The sequence below is a fragment of the Narcine bancroftii genome, chromosome 10, assembly GCF_036971445.1.
Source record: "Narcine bancroftii isolate sNarBan1 chromosome 10, sNarBan1.hap1, whole genome shotgun sequence".
NCBI classification, from domain to species: Eukaryota; Metazoa; Chordata; class Chondrichthyes; order Torpediniformes; family Narcinidae; genus Narcine; species Narcine bancroftii.
In genome coordinates, this window is record NC_091478.1 from 46,556,905 (window position 1) to 46,582,388 (window position 25,484).

The window sequence follows — 25,484 nt, forward strand, 5'->3', positions numbered from 1 at the left end:
TTTGCGGATGACGTTTTGCTGTATTTGGTGGATCCTGATGTGTTTCTATGCCAGCACTTCAAGATTCCTTAGAGATTTATGGTCAATTATCTGGTTATAAGGTTAATTGGACTAAAAGTGAAATTTTATCAATTAGTAAAGATGATTATTCAATGTTTAGAAATATTACGAATTTGAAGTGGACGAAACAAATTTAATATTTGGGAATTAATGTTAATACTGACTACAAAAATTTATATTCACTTAATTATCTTCCTTTAATGAAGAAGATTAAGGCAGATTTAGTTAAATGGAAAGATTTACCTTTGGGTTTATTAGGAAGAATTAATACTATAAAAATGAATATTTTTCCTCGTATACAATATTTATTTCAATCAATTTCTTGTTGTTTACAAAAAAGATTTTTTAAGGATTTATATAAAGTAATTAGGGATTTTTTGTGGAAATGAAAATTTCCTAGGGAGGCATTGAAAAAAATTGATGTGGGATTTTCAATTTGGAGGGTTACGGCTACCTAACTTTCAATTTTATTATGAAGCAGCTCAATTTAGATTTCTTAGCGCATTAATGGCCACACAAGATACGCCTAGTTGGGCACAGATAGAATTGGCAGTTATTTCTGAAAAATTTTCGAATGAATTTTTATTTCGATGGAATAAAAATTTGTTACGAACTTATGATGTACCAATATTGAAACATTTAATGAATTTATGGACAAGTAAATTATATAAAATGGGATTGAAAAATAAGTGGTCAGGAAGATTACCATTATATAATAATCAACTTGTTCCTTTCACGGTATCTAATACTATTTTGAAACAATGGGAGGAGAAAGGAATACATAATTTATCTGACTGTTTTTTAGAAGGTCATTTTTGTTCTTTTGTAGAATTGCAAAAGAGATTTGATATAAGTGGTTATTCTATATTTGTGTATTATCAGTTAAGATCTTTTGTAAAACAGGTATGCGGTCGACAAATGAATTTACTGTCTGAAACTGATTTTGAGAAATATGTGCTCTCATTTCCAAAAAAGGGTTATATATCAGGTTTGTATCATATTTTGTTGGAAAGTGAAAGTAAAATAGATTGGGATGAAGATAAAATGAAATGGGAAAAAGATTTAAGTTTAACAATAATTGAAGAAGATTGGTCTGAAATCGGCTGTAATAGTGTTCGAAAATTGATTAATGCTAGATTGGCAATGATTAATTATAGTTTTATACATCAATTATATTTAACACCCAAAAAATTTAAAAAATTTGGTTTTAGTAAGTCAGATCTTTGTTTTCGTTGTGATCAGGTCTCTGGTACTTTTTTACATGCTGTTTGGTTGTGTGATCGGTTACAACAATTTTGGAAAGGTATTCAATCTGTATTTAATAATCTATATAATCTTCATATTGTATTAGACCCTGATATATTTTTATTAGGGAATATGCAACCGCTGATTGATTTAGAATTAGATAATTACCAGATCTCTTTTATTTATTTAGCGTTGGCAGTGGCTAAGAAATGTATAGTGATTACTTGGAAGAATAGAAATGTATTGTCTTCAGATGGTATTCAGAGATGAAGTTTTGTTTGGTCATGGAAAAAATATCTTTTTCTATACAAGATAAGATGTCTTTTTATGAGTTAAAGTCGACCCTATTTATTGATTATATACAATTTAAATAAGTTTGAATTAATCATTTTTTTTCTTTAAAAAAACTTTTTTTATTATATTTTATATATATATATATGTGTGTGTGTTTTCTTTTTTTTTCTTTTTCTTTTTTTTTAGTTTTTTAATTATTAGTTGTTTTTTTTTTCTTTTTCAATTTCAATCTAGACAACTCTATTTTCTGATTTTCTCTCACATCTCTCTGAAATTCCTTTTCTAAATCATCAATCTGTTTCTCTAATTCATGCTCTCGGTCAAATAATTATTTTTAACCTTGGAGGTATAACTAATTATTTGACCTCTCAAGTAAGCTTTCATAGCATCCCACAATATAAATTTACTCTGAATGGAATTAACATTTTCTTCCAAGAAGAAGTTGATTTGTTTTTTAAAAATTTTTTTAACATCCAACGAGAAGCTGCACGAACTTTTTCTGAACTCTCATAAGTAAAATACAACAAAGAATGATCTGAAATTACCCGACTTTTATATTCTGCTTGCAATATTTTCCCCTGTAAATGTGCCGATACTTTTAAAAAAAATCAATTCTAAAAAAGGATTAATGTCTAAATGAATAAAAAGAGAAATCCTTCTCTGTTGGGTTGAGATGTCGCCAAATGTCCACTAAATTAAGGTCTTTCATCAAAGCTCAAATTTGAATTGCCATTTTGGATTTTTTAACATTTTTTGGAAATTTATCTAATAAAGGTTCCAAAACACAATTGAAATCTCCTCCAACTAGAACATTTTCATTAGCTTGTCCCAGAAGCAAAAATGCATCCGAAATAAATGCTTCATCATCCACATTCGGTGCATAAGTGTTGAGTAAAGTCCAAAATTCATTAAAAATTTTACAATTCAATTTAAGAATTGATTCCTGCATTCATTCCCATTGATTATATCTACTTATAACCATATAACCATTGTAATTCAAAAGATAAATTTTTATTTATTAAAATTGCTACTCCCTTAGCTTTAGAGTTAAATGAAGAAAAAACACATGTCCAACCCAGTCCCTCTTCAATTTCATACTTTCTTTTTTATTCAAAGGTGTCTCCTGTAAAAAAGCAATATCAATTTTCATCTTTTGATATATGCCAAAACTCTCTTATGCTTGATCGGGTTGTTTAGTCCCTGAACATTAAAAGTAGAAAATTTCAAATTTGACATATCTAATACAATTACTAAATACCAAAAATAATCACAAAATAAATAATAACAAAGAAAGAAAAAAAAATTTGATATATAGGACCCCCAAATTAAAATATATAGGCCCTCCGAATAAAAATAATATTCGTTAATAAGGAAAAAAAACAACCAAAAAAAAAACTACCAAAAGGTAGTAACTCCCTTAAAAAAAAACTGGGTGTGGATTACCCACTAGTGATTGATGACTAACAAAGAAATTAATGCAATCCCCCTCCTCCCCAGCCAGCCAATCAAAAATATTAACATATTACAAAAAGAATTCAGCCTTGAAATTCCAGATCAGATGGTGAACTCATTTCAAGAGTAGATGAACTCTTTCCATTCCTGTTCTTTCCACTTCTGCCATTTTTCCCATTTCCAAGACCATCAGATTTTCTTTTAGGAGATAATGGTGGACTTCTTATTTGTCCTCTGACATCTGGTAGCAAATTAGCAAAACTCATTGCTTCGTGCTCACTCTCAAAGAATTGAGACTGATGGTTTCCATAAAACACTTTCAACATAGCAGGATAACAAAAAGCAAATTTGTAACCTTTACGCCATAAAACATCTTTAACTGGATTAAATTCACGTCGGCGTCTGATGACATCTTGACTCAAATCAGGGTAGAAGAAACTACTATTCTGAACCATCATTGGAGCTTGCCTTTGTCTTGCATTTTGAACTGCAAGTCGAAGAATTGTCTCTCTATCCAAACAGTTAAAACAATGAACTATCACAGCTCTTGGGGTTGACCAGGGGGGGTAAGGGTGTTCTTCTTAAAGCTCTATGTGCTCTTTCCAATACCAATCCATCAGGAAAAGACTCTTCCCCTAACATGTGGGGAATCCAATTTTTAAAAAATTTGACAGGATCTTGACCTTCTGGCAAACCCACAATTTTCACATTATTTCTTCTGCTTTGATTTTCCAAATAGTTTTTTTTGTTAATTCTCTTTCCTGGGCTCCTAAATCTTTAACTGATTTTTCCACCTTTATTATTGTTTCTGTATTGGATTGTACCTGTTGTTTACATTCAGAAAAGGAAGCTTCAAATTTTTTTAAGTTTTCCCAATTTTCTTTAGCTTCTGCCTTAACCACAGTTCAGTCTGAGCTCGTATCAGAATTCATTTGAACCAGCTGGTTCAGTTGACCAATAATGATATCCAAATAAGAAGCAATACCTTCAAACATCGTATAAACAGGTTGAGATGCAATTTGGAATGCAGAATCCGGTTCCACAATTTGTAACTCACTTTCATCCAGCTCTTCTTCCATTTCCTGTACAGTGGTAGAGTAAGGTAAGTCCTCTTCTAGTTGTACTTCAAAAGGCAGCTTTCTAGTCGTTTTGCTGCGAGTTTGGACACCCAACGATGACCCCCCCGACTTCCTCAGGGGGTCATCACTCCTCCCCCCGCAGACCATTTTTAAATAAAATTACGGAATCCTCTGTAATTAGCAGCGCTACTCAAGCCCCCAGTTGCTATAGACTGTGTGTCTAGCGTCACAGTTCTCTTTCTCCGCACTCCTATCTCTTCCAATGGGATTATTCTTTGTAATAAGCCTCCAGGTTTGTGCCCAACTTCTCGGGAACGCTCTCCTTCCTCCGCAAAACAGGTTGAACCAGCGCCATCTTGAGACTGGTGAGTGGCTGTTTCTTTAACTTTTGTCCCCACCGGCAATCGTTGAAGCTTTGGGATCGCTTAAATCGAGTCCGACGCTCTTCCAAGTCATTTAGGCCCCAATTCTTCTGCACTTCGAAACTGTATTTTCTTTTGTAACTGAGACTTAATTTTTTTTTACATTAGCAGCCATAATGGTTCACCAAAATATCAAACTGAAAATTAAAATTTAAAAATAAAGGGTTAAAAAAATGGGTACTTAAAAATCTGACCAGAGAGGACAGGGATTACACGTCTAGTCTCTATGCCATCTCGCCACACCCCCATCCACGTCATTTCTGAATGCATTTGGAGTTTGCAGCATCAACACAGATGTTCTGCAGGGCTTCACTAATCATATTTAATTTGATGACTACAATCTAGTGTTCAGCTGCAAAGTCAGTCTTCCAGCTTGTTCATCACATTAAATTCTAAAATATTGATCTTCAGCTGTCAGCATTTTATGAGGTACTTCCTGGTATCAATGGAAATAATACCCAGTCTGTTGATTTATTCACCTCTTCAGAAAACACAGTTAGCTTGGTCAGATCACCAATACCTCGAAGCAGAAAGCCCTGCAACAGGTAGTTGGCGTAACCCAGTACATCAAAGGCAAAACTCAACACAAAATACTGCTGTTGGAGAGCAGCCACAATCATCAAGGATCCATGCCACCCAGGACATGCTCTGTTCTCGCTGCTGCTGCCACAGGCCTTGTACCACCAGTTCGGGAGTATTTGCTATCACCTCCACCATCAGACTCCTAAACATCAGACTCAATCAAATTCATTTAAGGATTCTTATTTTGCACATTATTATTGAATATTTTTGTCTGTATTGCATTGTCTGTTAACTTTTCTTTCTTTGTTTATATTTCTTTCTTTTGTGTACATTTTTTCTTGGGTACAATTTTTTTGCCCTACTGATAAGTATAAATTCTGCCTAGCCCACAGGAAAAAGAATTTCGGGGTTGGTGATGTCATGTATGTATATTTGACAAAAAAATCTCTATTCTCTAACTTTTATAAATCCATGCTGATTTTCTCATCATCTGAGAAATGTAATGGTTTTCAGTCATTTATTAATCTTAGATAAATAATTTGCCAAGTTTACCTATAAACTAATCTGTATCATTGCTTTTTAAACCAAAAATGGTTCATTTTCTAATCTCTATGTGACTTTCAACCTTGTTTTTAGGAAATACTACTGTGGGAAATTATATATACAGAAATGCACTATCTTTCTGGTTGAGGGATAGAAAGGATTCCATTGTACTAGAGAGAGTATGAAGAAAAGCAACAATGTAATCATGAATGGAGAATATCTGTTAATGGGGAGAGAGGGTGGAATTGATTGGAATAAAGCTGAGGAGAGATTTCATTGTGATATTAAAGATAGGGGGATAAGGCTGGAATTGTGATATGAGAGGGTGACACATCATAAGCATGTCAATCGTCAAAGGATTTATGCTAATTTGTCTGCAGATCAGAGGCACCAATAACAACATTGTGTCACATTTGTTTCAATTCTGAAAGGTTGATGAAAATGATCATGGTCAACGTGGTGTAGTTGGAATTAGAATGAGCCCAACTACTACCTTTAAACAATGGGCCAAAAAACCTCTACATTCTTTTAAGGTTTTGATATTTTAATTTTTCTATGGTTTTCCCACTCCAGACAATTTAAAAACTCTCCAATTATCAATGTTTAAGGCCAGGTGGCAATATACTTGAGACTTAAACTTTTGAGCTTTTGCTCAATCATAATGAGTTTACTGTCATATACATTGTAAAATGTTCATATGCACCAAAGTTCTTTTCTTTTTAAATTGTAATGGTATACATAATTGAATTAAGAAACCCCTTTCATACTTGCACCTTGTCCCAGGAATTAACGGCCAATTGACTGGTTAAGGGTCAACTGTGAAAGCAAAATCATTTGAACGCTGGCGTGAAATGAAGTCATCTCCCGATGCCAGTGTGCTGATTAGCCTAGTGTGAAAGTGAGAATTGCATTCTTAGACAGAAATGACACACGTTTTTGCGTGAGTGCAGGAATCAAAAGGAAAGAAAAGATTAAAATGAAAGTATAAACTTTGCAGTGGGGCAAAGTGCTCTGCTAGCAATAAATAGCAATAGCGGACAATTTATAAACAGTGTGGGAAAGTTGGTAGCGCTATCATGCACAATTTATAAAGTCCGTGGGTGGGGGGGGGGAGCAATAGTGGACCTGCACTCCCAGAATTTTGTGTGGCAGAGTAAGGGCTGTAGGCATGGCTGCATGCGTGGAGCACTCACAGATGGGTTTCTCTGCTGCATGGGATTCTGGGAGGGCAGTTCCACCATCACTTTTCCCATGGTCTTTGTGTGTGATTGCTCTACAAATATTTTCCTCGTTGTTTAAAAATTGTCTGCTATTACTATTTATTGCTAGCACTTTCCCACGGTCCCTTGTAAAAGTTTGTGTAGGTCGGCACAACAACAACAGGGGCTGAAGGGCTCATGCTGTGCTGTACATAAAGCTTAATTATATTATAATTAGGCATGATTAATTTTGTTTAAATATAAGATAATACATTGATCAGGATTTAGGGCAGGTCCACCATTGCTTGATGCATCATGATGTCACTGGTAGGAGGGAGAACAGTCCCAACCCCAGGGATGGCTCGTGGTGAGTATGAAAATGTGCAGTGTCCTGGTCAAGGGTTGGCTGAGTGTGAACAGCAGAAAGGCCATTCCTAACTGGGCAGTGAATGACTGATTTACTGGGACACAAGTGTAAAAAGGGATTAAAAAAATACACATAAGAATGATAGATTAACCTAGTCCAAAAAATGTAATTTTGCAGTAGTACAGACAGTCCTTTTGTGGTGTCAGAGTAGTCCATGATGAATGTAACATGGAGGTACAGGCGCATCAAGACTGCCAGGCTGGGAAATAACTTCTTCCCGCAGTTAATGATCTCTAAATATTTAAATGCAGTACATTTTAAATTGTATCTATCACTATGTGCAGTCAGATGATAAAATTGAACTTGATGTTTGAGCCTGATGGCTGTTGGAAAGAAACTTGAACCCAAAGGTCCTGGTCTTCATCTATCGTACCTTGTGCTTGAACAATGAGAAGTGATTGTTACAAGGGTGAGGGGAATCCTTTATGATGTTGGTTACCTTCTTACGCAGTAGGTGTATTTAAAGGATGAGAGATCACAGCCTGTGATGGACCTGGCTTTGTTTGGGGCATTCGATTTGCCAAAACAGGCTGTGATGCAACCAGTCAGTATGTTTTTCATCAGTGCATACCTCCTTGGTCTTGAGTGATATATTTTTGTTATAAATCACTAAATCTGTTTTACCAGTTGATCTTTAAAACAAATCTAATCTCCACTTTTGTCCTAGAAATATACTTGTGAAATGGAACCTGTTTTTAACCCATATATTTCCTTCAGCCATAGATACACCCTGTACAAAAACAAAGGCAAGAAATCAGACTGCTCAAACTACAGGGGAATCACGCTGCTCTCCATTGCAGGCAAAATCTTCGCTAGGATTCTCCTAAATAGAATAATACCTAGTGTCGCCGAGAATGTTCTCCCAGAATCACAGTGCGGCTTTCGCACAAACTGAGGAACTACTGACATGGTCTTTGCCCTCAGACAGCTCCAAGAAAAGTGCAGAGAACAAAACAAAGGACTCTACATCACCTTTGTTGACCTCACCAAAGCCTTCGACACCGTGAGCAGGAAAGGGGTTTGGCAAATACTAGAGCACCTCGGATGCCCCCCAAAGTTCCTCAACATGGTTATCCAACTGCACGAAAACCAACAAGGTCAGATCAGATACAGCAATGAGCTCTCTGAACCCTTCTCCATTAACAATGGCGTGAAGCAAGGCTGCGTCCTCGCACTAACCCTCTTTACTATCTTCTTCAGCATGATGCTGAACCAAGCAATGAAAGACCTCAACAATGAAGACGCTGTTTACATCTGGTACCGCACGGATGGCAGTCTCTTCAATCTGAGGCGCCTGGAAGCTCACACCAAGACACAAGAGAAACTTGTCCGTGAACTACTCTTTGCAGACGATGCCGCTTTAGTTGCCCATTCAGAGCCAGCTCTTCAGCGCTTGATGTCCTGTTTTGTGGAAACTGCCAAAATGTTTGGCCTGGAAGTCAGCCTGAAGAAAACTGAGGTCCTCCATCAGCCAGCTCCCCACCATGACTACCAGCCCCCCCACATCTCCATCGGGCACACAAAACTCAAAACGGTCAACCAGTTTACCTATCTCGGCTGCACCATTTCATCGGATGCAAGGATCAACAACGAGATAGACAACAGACTCGCCAAGGCAAATAGTGCATTTCGAAGACTAGACAAAAGAGTCTGGAAAAACAACCAACTGAAAAACCTCACAAAGATTAGCGTATACAGAGCCGTTGTTATACCCACACTCCTGTTCGGCTCCGAATCATGGGTCCTCTACTGGCATCACCTACGGCTCCTAGAACGCTTCCACCAGCGTTGTCTCTGCTCCATCCTCAACATTCATTGGAGCGCCTTCATCCCTAACGTCGAAGTACTCGAGATGGCAGAGGCCAACAGCATCGAATCCACGCTGCTGAAGATCCAACTGCACTGGGTAGGTCACGTCTCCAGAATGGAGGACCATCGCCTTCCCAAGATCATGTTATATGGCGAGCTCTCCACTGGCCACTGTGACAGAGGTGCACCAAAGAAGAGGTACAAGGACTGCCTAAAGAAATCTCTTGGTGCCTGCCACATTGACCACCGCCAGTGGGCTGATGTCGCCTCAAACCGTGCATCTTGGCGCCTCACAGTTCGGCGGGCAGCAACCTCCTTTGAAGAAGACCGCAGAGCCCACCTCACTGACAAAAGACAAAGGAGGAAAAACCCAACTCCCAACCCCAACCAACCAATTTTCCGCTGCAACCGTGTCTGCCTGTCCTGCATCGGACTTGTCAGCCACAAATGAACCTGCAGCTGACGTGGACATTTACCCCTCCATAAATCTTCATCTGCGAAGCCAAGCCAAAGAAGAGATACACTAATATAGTAAAAGTGATAATCTTAGTAATTGTTTCGGAATTAACTATTGAAATCTTTTTTTCCTTAATTTATCACTTTCAGCTTGTATAGTGTCAGCAGACCTCTTGCTAATCCTAATACCCTTTCAGGCTAATTTTCGATGATTCTTATATTTGGGACAAAACTGCCCGGGTTCTTCTGACCCAACTTTTGTTTCAGTCTTCAGCTCTCAGTCCATCTCAATGGCATTGCACTAGCTTAATTCATTAATGATGCATCTGCTCCTGGCACATTTGCTTCCAGAAATCTTGTTCTCAGCAAATTCCAATATTCTAGTTCAGCAGCATTGCATATTGTTTGTATTTACTTTGGAGCCTTTTAATTTATTCAAGCTTGCATGAACCACTATTGTAGTGTTATTCTCTCACTGCAATAAATTTACATTCCATTGTCCTACAGGTGTCTCTGTTTGCCGAACTCTTCAATGAAATGCTGCAGAGAGACTTTGGATATCGGATATACAAAACATTAGTCGCTCTTCCAGAAAAAGATGACAAAAAGGAGAAAGAAAGAAAAGAACGGAAAGAGGACAAAAAAGAAAGTGAGAAAAAGGATAAAAAAGAAGAGAAAGATGAAGAGACCAGTGAACCAAAAAACAAAAGAAGAAAATCAGGAGAAGAAAAGGATAAGAAAGAAGAAAAAGATGGAAATAAGGTAATGTGTTATGCAGGCTATGTGCTTAAAAATAATGTTGAATGGACACAATGGCATGTTTCTGTTATCGAGGCTATCTGAGGTTGCCCTGCTCTGTGCTGGTGCCCCTCCGGGTGATTTGCTGAATGTATACTACTATTGCTGAATGTATACTAAAATATTTCAGTGGGGTTACTTATTAGGATTTGTTCAAACTTAGTAAATTGCACGCTCGGTTCCTGAAGAACTATGGAGAATGTTCTTTGAGAAGAATGGCTCTTATTGTTTGTGTCATTGAGGAAGAAAAATTATTTTTCAAAGTGGGCATTCTGGGTTTTGCATTTCTATTGTTTAAAACCGTAAAATTCAAAACTTAAAAGATGTATAATATGAATGATCCTGTAATATTTTACTATATTTCATAAATTGTAAAAGCAATACATTTCATGAACCTTAAAGCCAAATAATGTATTTTAATAATATTGCAGAAGGAAGAAAAGGACAGAGATGAGAAAGATTTCAGAAAGAGGAATGATTCAAAGGAAGATGAAGAAATGGAAGAGGATGCCAATCTGGATGATTATGATCCTTTGGATGCAGACGATGCTGAGGATGAAGATGAAGATGGTAAGGACAGGCCTCAAGGTTAATTAATGCAGTACAAATGGAATGGCAGGAGTACCCTAAACTAAAAGAGATTAATGAGACTTTCAGGGAATTATGAGGGTTTATGTAAATCAGAATTGACAAGAGAGGTCCGATAAAGCTAGTGGGTTCCTGTCTAAATTGTGGAGTTACCAAATTTAGACCCAGAAGAACAGAAAGAAGAACAAGGAAGAAGAGATAGGGAAAGCATTGAATTTGTTGCAGACAAACAAGTCTCCATGGAAGGATGGGTTTCCACCTGAGTTTTCTAAGGAATGTAAAGATATACTGATGCCTCTATATGGAGGTGGTAGACCTGGCAATGGAGACCTATACCCTCCCAGAATCTCTCTTGACAGTAATCATTACGATGATCCTTAAAAAAGACAAAGATCCACTAACACCATCTTTTTATAGGCCTATCTCTTTTAAACACAGATTATGCCCTGGCAAATAGATTGACGAAAAATTTGATGAATCTAAATAAATAAAGATCAAGAGGACTTTGTGGAAAAAAGACAGGCAGTGGATTACATTGGTAGACTGTTAAGTACAATGCATTTGGCACAAACCAGAAACGAGGGGTTTAGCTGTGGCCCTGGATGCAGAAAAGGGTTAGAGTGGGATTTTTTCATTTAAAGTCCTGGAAAAGTTGGAGTTAGGACAATCTTTTATAAATTGGGTAAGGGCGTTGTGCCATGTGTCCAAGGCTAAAGTTGTGGCCAATGGACATATTTTTTTAGCTTTCCCACTGACAAGATCAAGTAGACAAGGGTGCCTGCTATCTCGGCAGCCCTGTTTGTATTATCCATGAAGACACTATTTGAAGCCATTCACCAGAATCAGACACCAAGCCAGGAAGAATATAAAATCAATTTATTTGCTGATGACGGACAGATATATCTGACAAATCCAGCAAACTCGATGTCCAAGCTGCGCTCTACTTTGGAGAACTATGGGAAGATCTCTGGCTATAAGGTCAATTGGGACAAAAGCGAAACCATGTGACTTACTAAGGGGGAATTACAGTCAATAGCAAGAAAACAGTTATTCAGGGTGACCACAAAATGGGATCAAATATCTAGGAGTCGGAATAGACAATAACTTGATTAATATATATATAAACTAAATTCTACCCCCTTAGGAGAATTGAGGATGTCCCTCCCCATAACTTTAGTGGGCAGGGTTAACTGTGTTAAAATGAATGTGTTGCTGAGACTTCAATACTTCTTCCAGACACTGCCTGTAGCATTGCCCAGGGATTCTTCCAAAATTTGTTTTCACGATAAGAACATTTCTGTGGAATGGAAAGGTACCCAGGGTCTCTGGAAAAGTTGACCTGGGATTACGGTCTGGGCGAATTACGTATGCCAGACTTCAAGAAATACTATTGGGCAGCCCAGTCGAGATACATCACCTCACTCTTTGAAGGATGAGGTGTACCATCCTGAGCACAAATTGATTTGCATGGGGTAGGGGAGAAGGTAGCAGAGGACTTTATTTATAAATGGAACACTGGGAAAACAGGCAACTCTATACTAAAACAAATTATCTTCATTTGAAATAAAATTAACCAATATCTAGGAATCAAAGTGGGGCTGTCCCCAAAAAAATCCCTGACTCCAAATAAATTAGTACCATTGACAGTAGGTAACAAGATCCTAGACACCTGGCGACATAATGGTGTCATGTGTATAGAGGACTGTAATGAGCAGGGGCAACTAACGGCATTTGAACAACTCAGGCATAAGTATGATTTATCAAAAAAGACATTCCACTGCTACCCTCAGATAAGTTATTTTCTGCAGGATAAATTAGGTTCAATTATGGCCCTACCAACGTGTAGTGACATAGAGGCCATGATTTGAAGGGGGAAACACATGGAAATTCATCTCGGCAATGTATTTCTTGCTCCAAGCAGAAGGACCTAAACCAGGCCTTCACAAATCAAGGCAGAGATGGGAGTTGGCCCTGGGAATAACAATCGATGAGCAGTGCTGATCCAATTTATGTCGGATCAGCATGACACAAGCATTAATGTGCGATACAGGCTGGTACAATACATCTTTCTACGCCAGCTGTAGCTGACGCCTCAAAAATTAAACAGATTTAAACCAGAATTGTCAGACCAATACTTTAGATGTGGCATTGAGACAGGAATCTTTGTGCACGCAACCTGGACATGTACCAAGGTGAGATCCTTCTGGGTTGAACTAGACCAAGTCCTAGAAAAAAATTATAGGTAAAGAATTCCCACAGGACCCAGAGTTGTTCCTGTTGGGAAACATAATGGACATAAGATGATTCTGTCAAAATTTCAAATCCAATTCGTAATGATCGCATTGGTAGTGGCCAGGAAGTGTGACTCTTGGAAATCCAACTCCTGCCTGAGCATTGCTCGCTGCAACACAGAAATGCAAAGCTCTGTTCGCTTGGAGAAAATTACGTACAACTTAAGAAAGAAGTAAATTTGGCCACCATATTTAAATTCCATAGGAGAACGATTATAGTGTGGCCCATTGGACCTTGCTGCCCTACCTTCCCCGTCTATCCCTCAATTGGTGGGGTGGGGGGGTGTTCAATCCCAACCCAACCAGAAAGAGTCTAGAGAAGAAAACAGCCATCGCACTGGCTGTCATGTTGTGACAAACCAATAAAACCCTGATATATGTCTATACCTTGATTAAGTGTTAAATGTTGAGAGTGGGGAGGGGAAAAATAGAGCTTGAACTCTGCAGAAAACTGTATAAATGTAATAATTGTTGACTAGTCAATGCTGATACTGTTAACATTGACACTGATAATGCTGGTAAAACTGAGTTTGTTTTCAAATATTTAAAAAATAAAGATGTTAAAATTTAGATCTTGTTAATCACATTAGTGCTGTTGGGGAACGTTTGTTAGCTGCGCACAGGCATGAGAAACAGTGGAGATTCAGAAGGGAGGAAATTAAAAACAGTGCTTGGAATTCAGAACAAATAGATGTTGCAGAACACTGGAATAAAAACTATTATTGTTGTGTACCTAAATGCAATGAGTCTCATAAGTCAGGTGGGTGAACAGAAACCTATGTCGGTGTGGAAGTACAATATCTTGGTGTGCAGCGGGGCAAAGTCAAAACTTGGCATTCTTATTATGGGGTTTGCAAACAAGATAGGAATATGTGGAAAAAAGGGTGAATGCCTTTCAACCATTATTTCCACAGTCAATGGTTGAAAAGGTCACAAAATAAATGTTATGGATTGATGTTAGTCATACTCTTGTGAATGTACTGTAGACCTAGGCAGAGCAAAATCTGTGGGGGTGGGGAGAATAGATAATCTGTAACTTTTGGGAATTGCAGTTAGATACAACTTCCGATTATCTAAAATCAAATCAGAAATCCTCATTTGTCCAAAATTTTTTCGGGGCCGAACTGATCAGGGACCGCAGGCTCCCAGCGGTGACAGCAGCATACTTCTGGCTCCTTGCACAAGCGGGGCCACAATGAGGAACTGTTGGTGATCAGTATGCCAGCATTTTTTTGGTGAGAATTATTTTAATGCTTAAAAAATCTTGTGATTTGCTGTGCTACTGGGCTGTTTTTAAAAATGATCAGTTCTCTGAAAAAAAATTGTTTATCTGTAATAGGTCCGGTCCCGACCATTTTGGATAATCAGAATTGTACTGTATTTTATATTGATTCTGACATGGACCATGGTAAATTATGAAAGGCACACAATTTCTAAATTACAGGAGAATAAGTTTTAGCTGGCATGTTTCAAATCTAAAAGTTGGGGGAAATTCCAGATGTTGTTTCTGGAAGTTGAAAAGGTCAAAGAAGTAGTTAATGGAAGAATTATTGTAGTTTTCTAATTTGATTAGGTTTAGTGTGTAAAATGAAAAGAATAAGGCCTTGTCTTTTTTAACCAGGCTGAGACACAGCCTAGCAAAAGTGGAATAGGAGTATGGTAAATCAGATTCAGAGCAGTGGTGGCATTCAAGAAAGAGATAGAAAGGGTTTTGAATAAACATTCCCACAAAGTGCAAGAATGTCTGCCAACACTGGAGCCCCTGGGTTCATAATACACTTGCAGGTTAATGTGAGGCAAAACGGGATCTTCATATCAGGCACCTGAAACTCAAAATACCAGAAATTTAAAATATCAAAAGTGTAGAAAATAGTATATCCTACACTCTTTCTAAACTCCAGTATTATTCTGAGAAATTTCATTTGGAATGTTGTTAAAGACCTTTTCTCTCAGCAGATCGAGATGATGAAGACAGCAGTCGAGATCAGAAGGATGACAGGCGAGAAGGATCAAGAAGATCCAGAGATCCCACTTCCAAAGACAAGGTATGGAGTCTGTTTCAGACAGTTATGATGAAATGGGTTGTTCCATGTGGTGATCTTTCCACACTGCGTTGGGTATGTCTGGAGAGAGCATTTTAAATTCTGGGTGTTTAAAGTCTGAGTGGGTGTATTTTGAGTTAGTTGTGGGTTCAGTAATCAGTTGACAACTTGGTAGATGAATTGAGAGAAGTTCCACACGCCTCAATACTGGTTACAATACCAATACTGGTATTGTACAAATGCACTCAATAATCGCCAAAACAAAGGAAATAAAGTCAGCAAAATGGTCATTTATAAAATTTGACTGTGTTCTGATTCTTGAAGGAAAAGAAGCAGCTGTTCACTTTCAACAAGGACCTCCTTCTCGCCTTTGTTTATTTTGATCAAAGTTACTGTGGATATCTACTGGAGAAAGATCTAGAGGAAATCATCTATACTCTTGGACTCCATCTTTCACGTGCGCAGGTGCAGTTCTCTGTTGGTTGAATTTTTTTGTTGCAATCCAGGAAGCTTGTGCATTTCACACTATTAATGAAATTCACAAAACCAGAATGTCGGCTGAGTAAGCAAATCCACTGTACTATCACTGGAACCTTACCAGCAGTGACAAGTCTGATTTCTAACTAATCAGCTGGAGAAATCTCTCATGAGAAGTCTAGTATTTACCTATCCTGAGATAATGGGAGAAAGAAAATAAGAATTTCCATTTAAGTCAATTCCCAGCTAATGATCAGTAGATCCCATTATTTTCAGATACTGTGATCTGAGCTGAAAAAGGGGAGAAAAATTACAATATTCTTGTATTAATGAGGAGTTTTTAAATTTCGTTCTCAGGTTAAGAAGTTGATCAATAAAGTGGTTCTACGCGAGACTTGTTCCTACAGGAAGCTAACTGATGGCTCAAAAGATGAAGTAAAAGTACCAGCTGCAGAGATTGAAGTGGAATCTGATCATTTGTTAGGTACAATACCACATTTGTAATCATAATTCCTTGCAATGATTCAAATTACTTTATGAGCCCAGAGGACCCCAAAACCCAGCAGCAATAGAAATTCCCCAAGACAAATGGTTACTTAAACAAAAGTTGCTTTTAATTATCTTTAAACATGAAAACAGGATCAAACTTTAACATTACTATTAACCTAACTTAACCCCCTTCTAATTCTAAGTGCATGTGTATTAATGTGTGTGTAAGTTCAGAAAAGTTCTTTAATTCACAGTGCAATTTCACTTATCACACAAGTTCACTGGTTGCAGGCAATTCTTATACTGTGCACAGAATTTAACTTTTATGACGTTCACCAGGCTTTGGTGCTTGAAAGGTAAATGGTTACTGCTCAGGAAGGTTCTTGTTAGTTTTCAGAGAGATTTGTTGCTCGTTGGACTCCCATAACTGATTCCTTCAGATCAGCCACTTCATTGTCTTGCCAAAGAAACTTGCCCCTTCAGGGTTTTCCAGATGATAACCTCTTTCTTTCAGGTCACCACAGAGTTCCTTTTTGTTTCCCTATTTCAAGTGAAACATTAGACAGTCAACCATCTCCTCTTATATGGACCACAAGGGCTTTGACCAGGTTGAACTAAGAACTCACAACCCATCTTCAAAATGGATTTTTTCCATAAGCTCGCCAGCTTGTCATATTCTAGTCCCTGCTGCTGAACTGTAGAACTGAATTCTCTCTCTCTCTCTCTCTCTCTCTCTCTCTCCCTCTTAGAACAGCCACCTGCACTCAGATACACTGTGACTCCAGACCTAATCTTCTGAGTTCATTCATCTGTTGCTTTCCACAACAATTACTCCACCGCATGTCTAATTAATACTTGCTTATGAAGTCCTTATAGGAATTCTTCAAAGTTTTTGCAAAGGCACTCGGAGCCTGAACTGTCTGCCTTGAGCAGATCTCTGGCATTTTAAATGAGATCTGTTTTGAACCCTAACCCTACACAAATAAACCTGCCACAATTTATCAACTTTTAAAATATATCTATTTATAATATGAAATATGACATAATCTGTCACAGCTTCCTTATTTGGTCCCGTCAAAATGCATTGCCAATTAAATAAAATTGCCAACTACACAGACATTCTTGGAAGGAAATTATTTTTTTTAAAAAGAAATGGGGCCATTTGGATAGTTCATAGTCAAAGTGAGTTAGAAGCACAACAGATTCATGCAATAGAAATCTTAAATTAATGATGGATAGAGATCTGATGTAAAATTGGAATGCCACAGGAAGTGATTGAGGCCGGTTCCATAGCTATATTTAAGAGAGATTTAGTACTTGTGACTCGGGGGATCAGGGGGTATGGAGAGAGAGCTGGAACAGGGTACTGAGTGGATAATCAGCCATGATCAAAATGAATGGCGGTGTAGGCTTGAAGGGCCAAATGGCCCACTCCTATACCTATTTTCTGCTTCTATGTTCATTTCTAGGAGGATAGATGAATTAAGACAAAGCATACCACACAAATTTTCAGTTTTCCACTGTGTAATTATATATCACACCCCTTTCCCCATTATTTGTCTACAATTTTTATTTTTGATTCCCAAATACAAATTATTGGTGAAAACTGAGAGCTTAAGTGATTCCATTTCTAAATCTTGTGCGCCATCACATCCAACTCTAATCCCTGATGTACAGTTTGCTGGTTTTCTTCCCCCTTCTTCACACATCCTGACCACAATGACAAGTTTACATTGCAGTCCATAAAACATACTGTACAAGCAGAACTAGGCTATTCTGCCTTTTGAGTTTGCCCCACCCTTCAATCATGAGCTGATCCTTCCACTCAACCCCACTCCTGGCCATCTCCCCAGTCATCTCATAGAGAGCTGATTGAAAAACAGCTTTGATATTCACTGAGTTAGGCATCATCTTTGGGGAGAAACAAAATTAATGTTAGCAAGTTTTACTGAAAGGTTGTTCACCTTAAATGTTTGCTGTTATTTATCTCTCCTCAATGGGGCATGATCACTGTAGACTTTCTACTTTTATTGTAGTTTCTGTTCTTTCAACAAATTCAGGATGGTTAACTAAATAGAATGTTTCCATTTGAAATTTCTGTTGACTGTTCTTTCCACTCCCAAAATCAGTAGAGGTTGAAATTGACCAAATTCATTTTTCATAAGAAAATCAGAACTCAGACAGGAGATGCTTTCATTGTAATGGGTTGAATATTTAATCCAGTTTCTAAAGATGACATAGCTCTTGGTATTCATTTCAGGAAACAAACTGTTGTTGCCCAATTTAATAGTGAAACCTGAAGCCAATGAAAAGACAGAAAGCAACAATCTGATAGTGTATAATGGAACCATGGTGGATGTGGGGAACTTGCTCCAAAAATTACAAAAAAGTGAAAAAGCACGAGCGGAAATGGAGCTGAAAGCACAGACTTTGGAGGCAAAGCTTGGTAAGAAAATGGGTCTGTGGCCCACTAATCATCATTTCATTTAATGTGAAACTGACTTGGGCTTGTGATTTTGGAGCTAATGATCTCTAATACTTCGCCCAAGTCATCGGTACTGACAGATCATTGATCAGCAGGTGTATTGCATCCCTCTATTTTTAGATGCATCACAAACCCTGCCTTTTGTATGGTTATCTGACAAAATGCTTTATTTGAATGCCTATGGAGTGTGTGTTAGTTATACAGTAACTCCTGGTATCTGGCACCTATAGGAATTAGTAGATGCCAGATAAGTGTACAGGTATGCTCTGCTTAACATCCATGATACGTTGTATGAAATTGGGCATTATGCTATGTAGAAGTTGTGCAAACACCATAGTATATACTTAGCAAAGCTACATGGGATACTGTGGTGTACCTGTAAACTTTTTATTTGTAAGTGGGGATCAGTGTGACAACTGACAGGACTGTGGAGAGAGAGTGGAGCAGTGGGATCAGTGTGGGGACTGACACAGAGCTGTGGGGAGAGTGCGGGGTAGTGGATCAGTGTGGAGACCGACATAGGGGTGTGGGGAAAGAGGGGGCAATCGATTCAGTTTAGGTATACAGTATACAATTTCCTATAGCTAGCAGTTGCTTTATCCAAATTGCTGTGGACTTGCTCGCAGTAACTGAATAACTATGGAACCACAGACATCTATGCAGTAGGACATTACCCAAATGGACTTTAAGCGGCACATACCTGTATTTGCCAGTTGCTTGAGTTTGTGTGCTGTGTGAATGGTGAATTAACTACTAGGGCACCAATTTAAAACTTCTGTATTCTTTACCTGTTTATTTTCTGCTTCTTTCTGGATAATGGGGATTATTACTTTAGTTAAATTACACAAGTTGTTCCTGATTTTTTTTTAATGGAGGGTAAAGACTCATGAGTCATAAATATTGATGTGCAGATGTCTTGTTGATAATTTATCCTTTGGCTTGGCTTCGCGGACGAAGATTTATGGAGGGGGTAAAAAGTCCACGTCAGCTGCAGGCTCGTTTGTGGCTGACCAGTCCGATGCGGGACAGGCAGACACGATTGCAGCGGTTGCAAGGGAAAATTGGTTGGTTGGGGTTGGGTGTTGGGTTTTTCCTCCTTTGCCTTTTGTCAGTGAGGTGGGCTCTGCGGTCTTCTTCAAAGGAGGCTGCTGCCCGCCAAACTGTGAGGCGCCAAGATGCACGGTTTGAGGCGTTATCAGCCCACTGGCGGTGATTTATAGCAGTTTCAGAAAAATACAAAATCCAATATTGCAGATGTAAGAAATATGAAGTAAAAGAGAATGTCAGAATGTTAGGCAGTGTCAATGGAGTGAAAAAGTTGCATTCCTCACTTATACAGATCCACCATTGAAGGTTTGCCAGTGGCTATATCTTAAGAGTTTGAGATTTGGTACACACCAAAGACTCATAAATTTCTACAGCTGTACCATGGAAAGCATTCTGACTGGTTGCATCACTGTCTGGTGTGGAGGTGCCAATGCACATGACACGAAAAGGCTACAGAGGGTTATGAATTTGGCCATTGATATCTTTAAGTGGTGTCTCAAAAAAATAGCCTCTATCAAGGACCCTCACCACCAAGGCCATGCCCTTTTCTCGCTAGTATCATCTGAAAGGAGGTACAAGAGCCTGAAAACACATGCCCAACATTACAAAAACAACTTCCCCTATGCCATCAAATTTCTGAACAATATACCAAAAGACATTACCTCACTTTTTAATCTTTTTGCACAAATTATTTATTTTTAAATAATGTATTTACGAAACTAATTTATAGCAATTTTGCACCAGTAATGCACAATACTGCTGCTACAAACCAACAAATTTTGTGACATGTTCATGGCAATAAATCTGATTCTAATTGATATCATGCATAAGGCGCATCAGTGCATGGTCGGGGAATTGCTCCACCCATGACTACAAGAGACTGAAAATGGTTGTAAATGGGGCTCAGGCCATCGTGCACAATCCCTTCCCCTCTATTAACTCCATCTATAACTCCTGCTGCCTTGAAGAAGCAGCAAACATACTAAATGATTTATCGGAAGCCACACCAGATTCAAGGACAATTCTTTCCCACCATCATCAGACTTTGGAATGAACTAAATATAAAATTGTTTCTTCTGCTCTAAACCAAATGATCGCCCTCTGTAACTGCACTTTTATATTTGCCTTGTTGCACAAAATAAGATGGCGAAGTGATCAATTTGCAAACACACTCTTGCACTGCATCATTTTTATAAATGACAATGAACCTGAAGTTTCAGGAAAGCAAACTTTGCTTGTGATAAGTCACTGACCTGAAATGTTAACTCTCCCATCCTTGGTCCATAGTTTTTCAGATATGGTATTTATCCAGGTACATTTCAATTGCAGTTTTGTTTTGATAAAGGTATAATTTTAATCTTTTATTTTGAACAGAGGAAGGGAAAAAGCAGATATCTAATATGGAAAATGCCAGCAAAAGTTTGTCTTCAGAAATGAGAGAAAACAAGAAATATCTGGCCAGAGCTGAGGAAAACTTAAAAGTGTATGAGGAAGCGAAGCTACGTTTTGAACAGCAGCTGATTAACACCAACAAGAAACTGTCATCAGTTATGGAGGAAATTCAAAGTGTCCTTAAAAAGGTAAACATGGATGGTTTGCCATCATCACGAGGGGAGGAAAGAATACATTTTCATTAGTGCAAAAAGTCTTCAGTGGTTCAGTGATTGTTGTAGAGAAATGCAGCATTTAATTTGTCACAGCAATGTAAAACATTTCTCCAGTGTAAACAAATCTGGGATGTGAGCTATGACCATTGTGAGGAGATTTGGAAAGAGACTTGCAAACCATAAAATACCAGAATGCACTTGATTGGTCAAATGCTCTGATTTTCTGCAGCACATTCCATGTAATGTCTGTTTTGGACTATGCAACTTGAAAGTGTAAAAGTTGCCCATAAAATAGGAAGAATGCCCATGCTCTTCCAGCGGTGCCTCACTTTACTCTCTTTCAGGTCATATCCTCCATCACTGCAAAATAATGGGGTCAGGAAAAATAGGTACTTGATAGTTAGCACAGACATGGTGGTGTTGAAGAGCCTTTATGTCCGATTCCATCATTAATATTCTGAATCTGCTCTGACTGGAGCAATGTTATATTGGCACACTCCTTGACCCTTAACTCAACCTTTCCCTACTGACTGACTTACTTACTTTCCCCACTCCTCAATTATCTGCTTAGATAATTGGTGATACTATGTCACTCAAAGCTGGTATGTATTGGTGCCTCACTGAGACGATCATATAATTCAATTTGATCTCTACCAGCGTACATTAATTAGCTTAAGTCAGAGTTAGTTCCTTTGATGTTTAGTGGCAGCATGGAAATAGACCCTTTGGCCTGACCCATCCATCCTGACTAAGGTGCCTATTTAGACCAGTCCTATTTGCCTGAGTTTTGGCCCATATTCCTCAAAACCTGTCTTGTCCATGACTAAATGTCTTTCAAATATTGTAGATGTGCCCTCCTCGAGCAACACCTTCTGTGTACCCACTGTCCTCTCTGGGGAGAAAAAAAATTGTCGCTCATTTTCCCTTAAATCTTTCCCCTCTCACCTTAAACCCGTGCCCTCTAGTTTTAGACTCCCCGAGGAAAAAAGACTTCATATTTATATAAAGCTCAAAGGTTGCACTCAGCTCCAAGAAAAACATCCAAATTTATACAATTTTTCCTTGTAACTCAAATCCTCCAGTCCTAGAGACAACCTTGTGAACCTGTTCTCCACCCTCTAGCTTAATTAAGTTACTGAGAGCTCTGTTTATTTGAATGCTATAAGTGAAATATAGTAAAACTGACAATAATTCAAGCAATAATTTACCTCATTTCCTCTGCACTGTTAATTGTTCTGATACAATTGTGGTGCAGTCTAAATTTTTTTTAAAAACTGCAGTTGCTGGAATTCTGAAATAAAAGAAAATCCTAGAAATTCTCAGCATGTCAGGCTCGGCATGGGAAGAAAAATAGCTAATATTTCGGATTGAAGAACTTTCACTGGGTCTGATGAAGAGTCTTTGACCTGATTTATTAGCTTTGTTTCTCTCCCCACAGATGCAACCTAACCTGCAGTGTATAAACATTTTCTGTTTTTATTTTAGTGGCACTGCAGTTCCGTTGTTCCTTTTATTGATTTACTGACATTGGGCTGCCTTGGGCCTAATTTTGCTATTTGTGCAGACCTTATAAAGAATTTATTTAGATGGGTCATTTACAATGTGTGCATTCAGCAATACTCATATCCCTCATTGGAACTCTAATCTCTACGTTGCTTATTTCTTCCTTCAAAAGCTCGGTTTAATCATGCGTGCTTGAAATTCTGCAGCATTTTCCTTTTAGATGACTTCTGATGTTCACTGTTTCTGTTCAGTTCATTATATTTCTTTAACTTTGTTTCAAAATAGGGAGAAATTTCAGATGAAGACAAAAGTAAAAAGTCAAAGGAAAATGGAGCACCTCCATGATTAGTGATGTGGATACCTGGATAGTTGACTATATTGTTATAAAATGATTTTACTCGGTTGCAGTTGACTGAAGCACTGCATGTGTAATGGATTTTTGTAGTTTCAGGGTGTGTTTGTAGAAAAAAAAGATGTACAAAGTTCTAAATAACTGTCAACTGTTTAAAAACAAAAAAACTTAGCAAAGGTGGTATTTCTAACTGCTTCAAAGATTGGTAGTTACTCGGTTGAAGAAGCCTTTGCTTGCTAAATGTTTTTAGAAGAACATTTAACTTTTTAATGTTAATAAAGTACATGAAACCAGACTTTTTTGTTGGTTGAATTGTATTCCTGGACTGATTACTAGTTTCAAAATGTATAAACACCCAATTATTTTAATCTTTCATGATATTAAAAGGGAAATATGGGCAAGACTGGCAACTATAATCTTGGGGAGTAGGGTCCCAGACAAGACAAGGGGTGTAAGGTAGCATTGCACTCCTTAGTCAAGGAATGCATTACTGTATATTGGGGGAGGAGATCTTGGAAGGTTCCTCAAATGAGGCCACATGGGCAAAATTAGGTACAAAAAAGGGTGTCATTTTGCTGAAGGTAAATTACAGATATTCCAGTAGTCATCAGGAGCATACATGTTGGCAAAGAGCAGAGACCTCGAATAAAGGCCAGGTTATAACACTCGGGTGTTCAATTTTCTAAATATTAACTGGGATTGCCTTAGTGTTAAAGGCTCAGAGAGCGGTACAGTTTTTGTCAGGAGGGCATTCTGATAGTGTTTAGAGAGACCAACAAGAAAAGGAGCATTACTCAACCTTTTCTTGGGGAATGTAGCCAGTCTGATGAAGAGTCAGTGGAGGAGTATTTTGGATATAGTGATTATACCTCTGTATATTTCAAAGTTGACCTCACCAAAGCCTTCGACACCGTGAGCAGGAAAGGGCTTTGGCAAATACTAGAGCGCATCGGATGTCCCCCAAAGTTCCTCAACATGATTATCCAACTGCACGAAAACCAACAAGGTCGGGTCAGATACAGCAATGAGCTCTCTGAACTCTTCTCCATTAACAATGGCGTGAAGCAAGGCTGTGTTCTCGCACTAACCCTCTTTTCAATCTTCTTCAGCATGATGCTGAACCAAGCCATGAAAGACCTCAACAGTGAAGACGCTGTTTACATCCGGTACCGCACGGATGGCAGTCTCTTCAATCTGAGGCGCCTGCAAGCTCACACCAAGACACAAGAGAAACTTGTCCGTGAACTACTCTTTGCAGATGATGCCGCTTTAGTTGCCCATTCAGAGCTTCAGCGCTTGACGTCCTGCTTTGCGGAAACTGCCAAAATGTTAGGCCTGGAAGTCAGCCTGAAGAAAACTGAGGTCCTCCATCAGCCAGCTCCCCACCATGACTACCAGCCCCCCCACATCTCCATCGGGCACACAAAACTCAAAACGGTCAACCAGTTTACCTATCTCGGCTGCACCATTTCATCAGATGCAAGGATCGACAATGAGATAGACAACAGACTCGCCAAGGCAAATAGCACCTTTGGAAGACTACACAAAAGAGTCTGGAAAAACAACCAACTGAAAAACCTCACAAAGGTAAGCGTATACAGAGCCGTTGTCATACCCACACTCCTGTTCGGCTCCGAATCATGGGTCCTCTACCGGCATCACCTACGGCTCCTAGAACGCTTCCACCAGCGTTGTCTCCGCTCCATCCTCAACATCCATTGGAGCGCTTTCATCCCTAACGTCAAAGTACTCGAGATGGCAGAGGTCGACAGCATCGAGTCCACGCTGCTGAAGATCCAGCTGCGCTGGGTGGGTCACGTCTCCAGAATGGAGGACCATCGCCTTCCCAAGATCGTGTTATATGGTGAGCTCTCCACTGGCCACCATGACAGAGGTGCACCAAAGAAAAGGTACAAGGACTGCCTAAAGAAATCTCTTGGTGCCTGCCACATTGACCACCGCCAGTGGGCTGATATCGCCTCAAACCGTGCATCTTGGCGCCTCACAGTTTGGCGGGCAGCAACCTCCTTTGAAGAAGACCACAGAGCCCACCTCACTGACAAAAGGCAAAGGAGGTAAAACCCAACACCCATCCCCAACCAACCAATTTTCTCCTGCAGCCGCTGCAACCGTGTCTGCCTGTCCCGCATCGGACTTGTCACCCACAAGCGAGCCTGCAGCTGACGTGGACTTTTACCCCCTCCATAAATCTTCATCCACGAAGCCAAGCCAAAGAAAGAATTTCAAAGTAGTTATGGAAAAAGAAGTTAGACCAGGAACAAATTGGGATAAGACCA

General features: G+C 38.8%; 1 protein-coding gene across 2 annotated transcripts in view; it reads left to right on the plus strand.

The window, feature by feature from the left end:
• ccar1 (cell division cycle and apoptosis regulator 1) overlaps window positions 1-23,482 on the plus strand; it is a 100,134-nt gene extending 76,652 nt beyond the window's left edge. Inside the window, exons 18-25 of one of the 2 annotated variants that reach the window (XM_069900841.1) lie at window positions 10,016-10,270; window positions 10,738-10,876; window positions 15,139-15,230; window positions 15,552-15,692; window positions 16,062-16,188; window positions 18,454-18,639; window positions 21,100-21,305; window positions 23,121-23,482. In XM_069900841.1, the coding sequence (XP_069756942.1) occupies window positions 10,016-10,270; window positions 10,738-10,876; window positions 15,139-15,230; window positions 15,552-15,692; window positions 16,062-16,188; window positions 18,454-18,639; window positions 21,100-21,305; window positions 23,121-23,180 (1,206 nt within the window). In that variant the 3' untranslated portion in view covers window positions 23,181-23,482. The remainder of the gene's footprint in view (window positions 1-10,015; window positions 10,271-10,737; window positions 10,877-15,138; window positions 15,231-15,551; window positions 15,693-16,061; window positions 16,189-18,453; window positions 18,640-21,099; window positions 21,306-23,120) is intronic. The other variant, XM_069900842.1, reaches the window with a different exon arrangement.
• The last annotated feature ends 2,002 nt before the right edge of the window (window positions 23,483-25,484 follow it).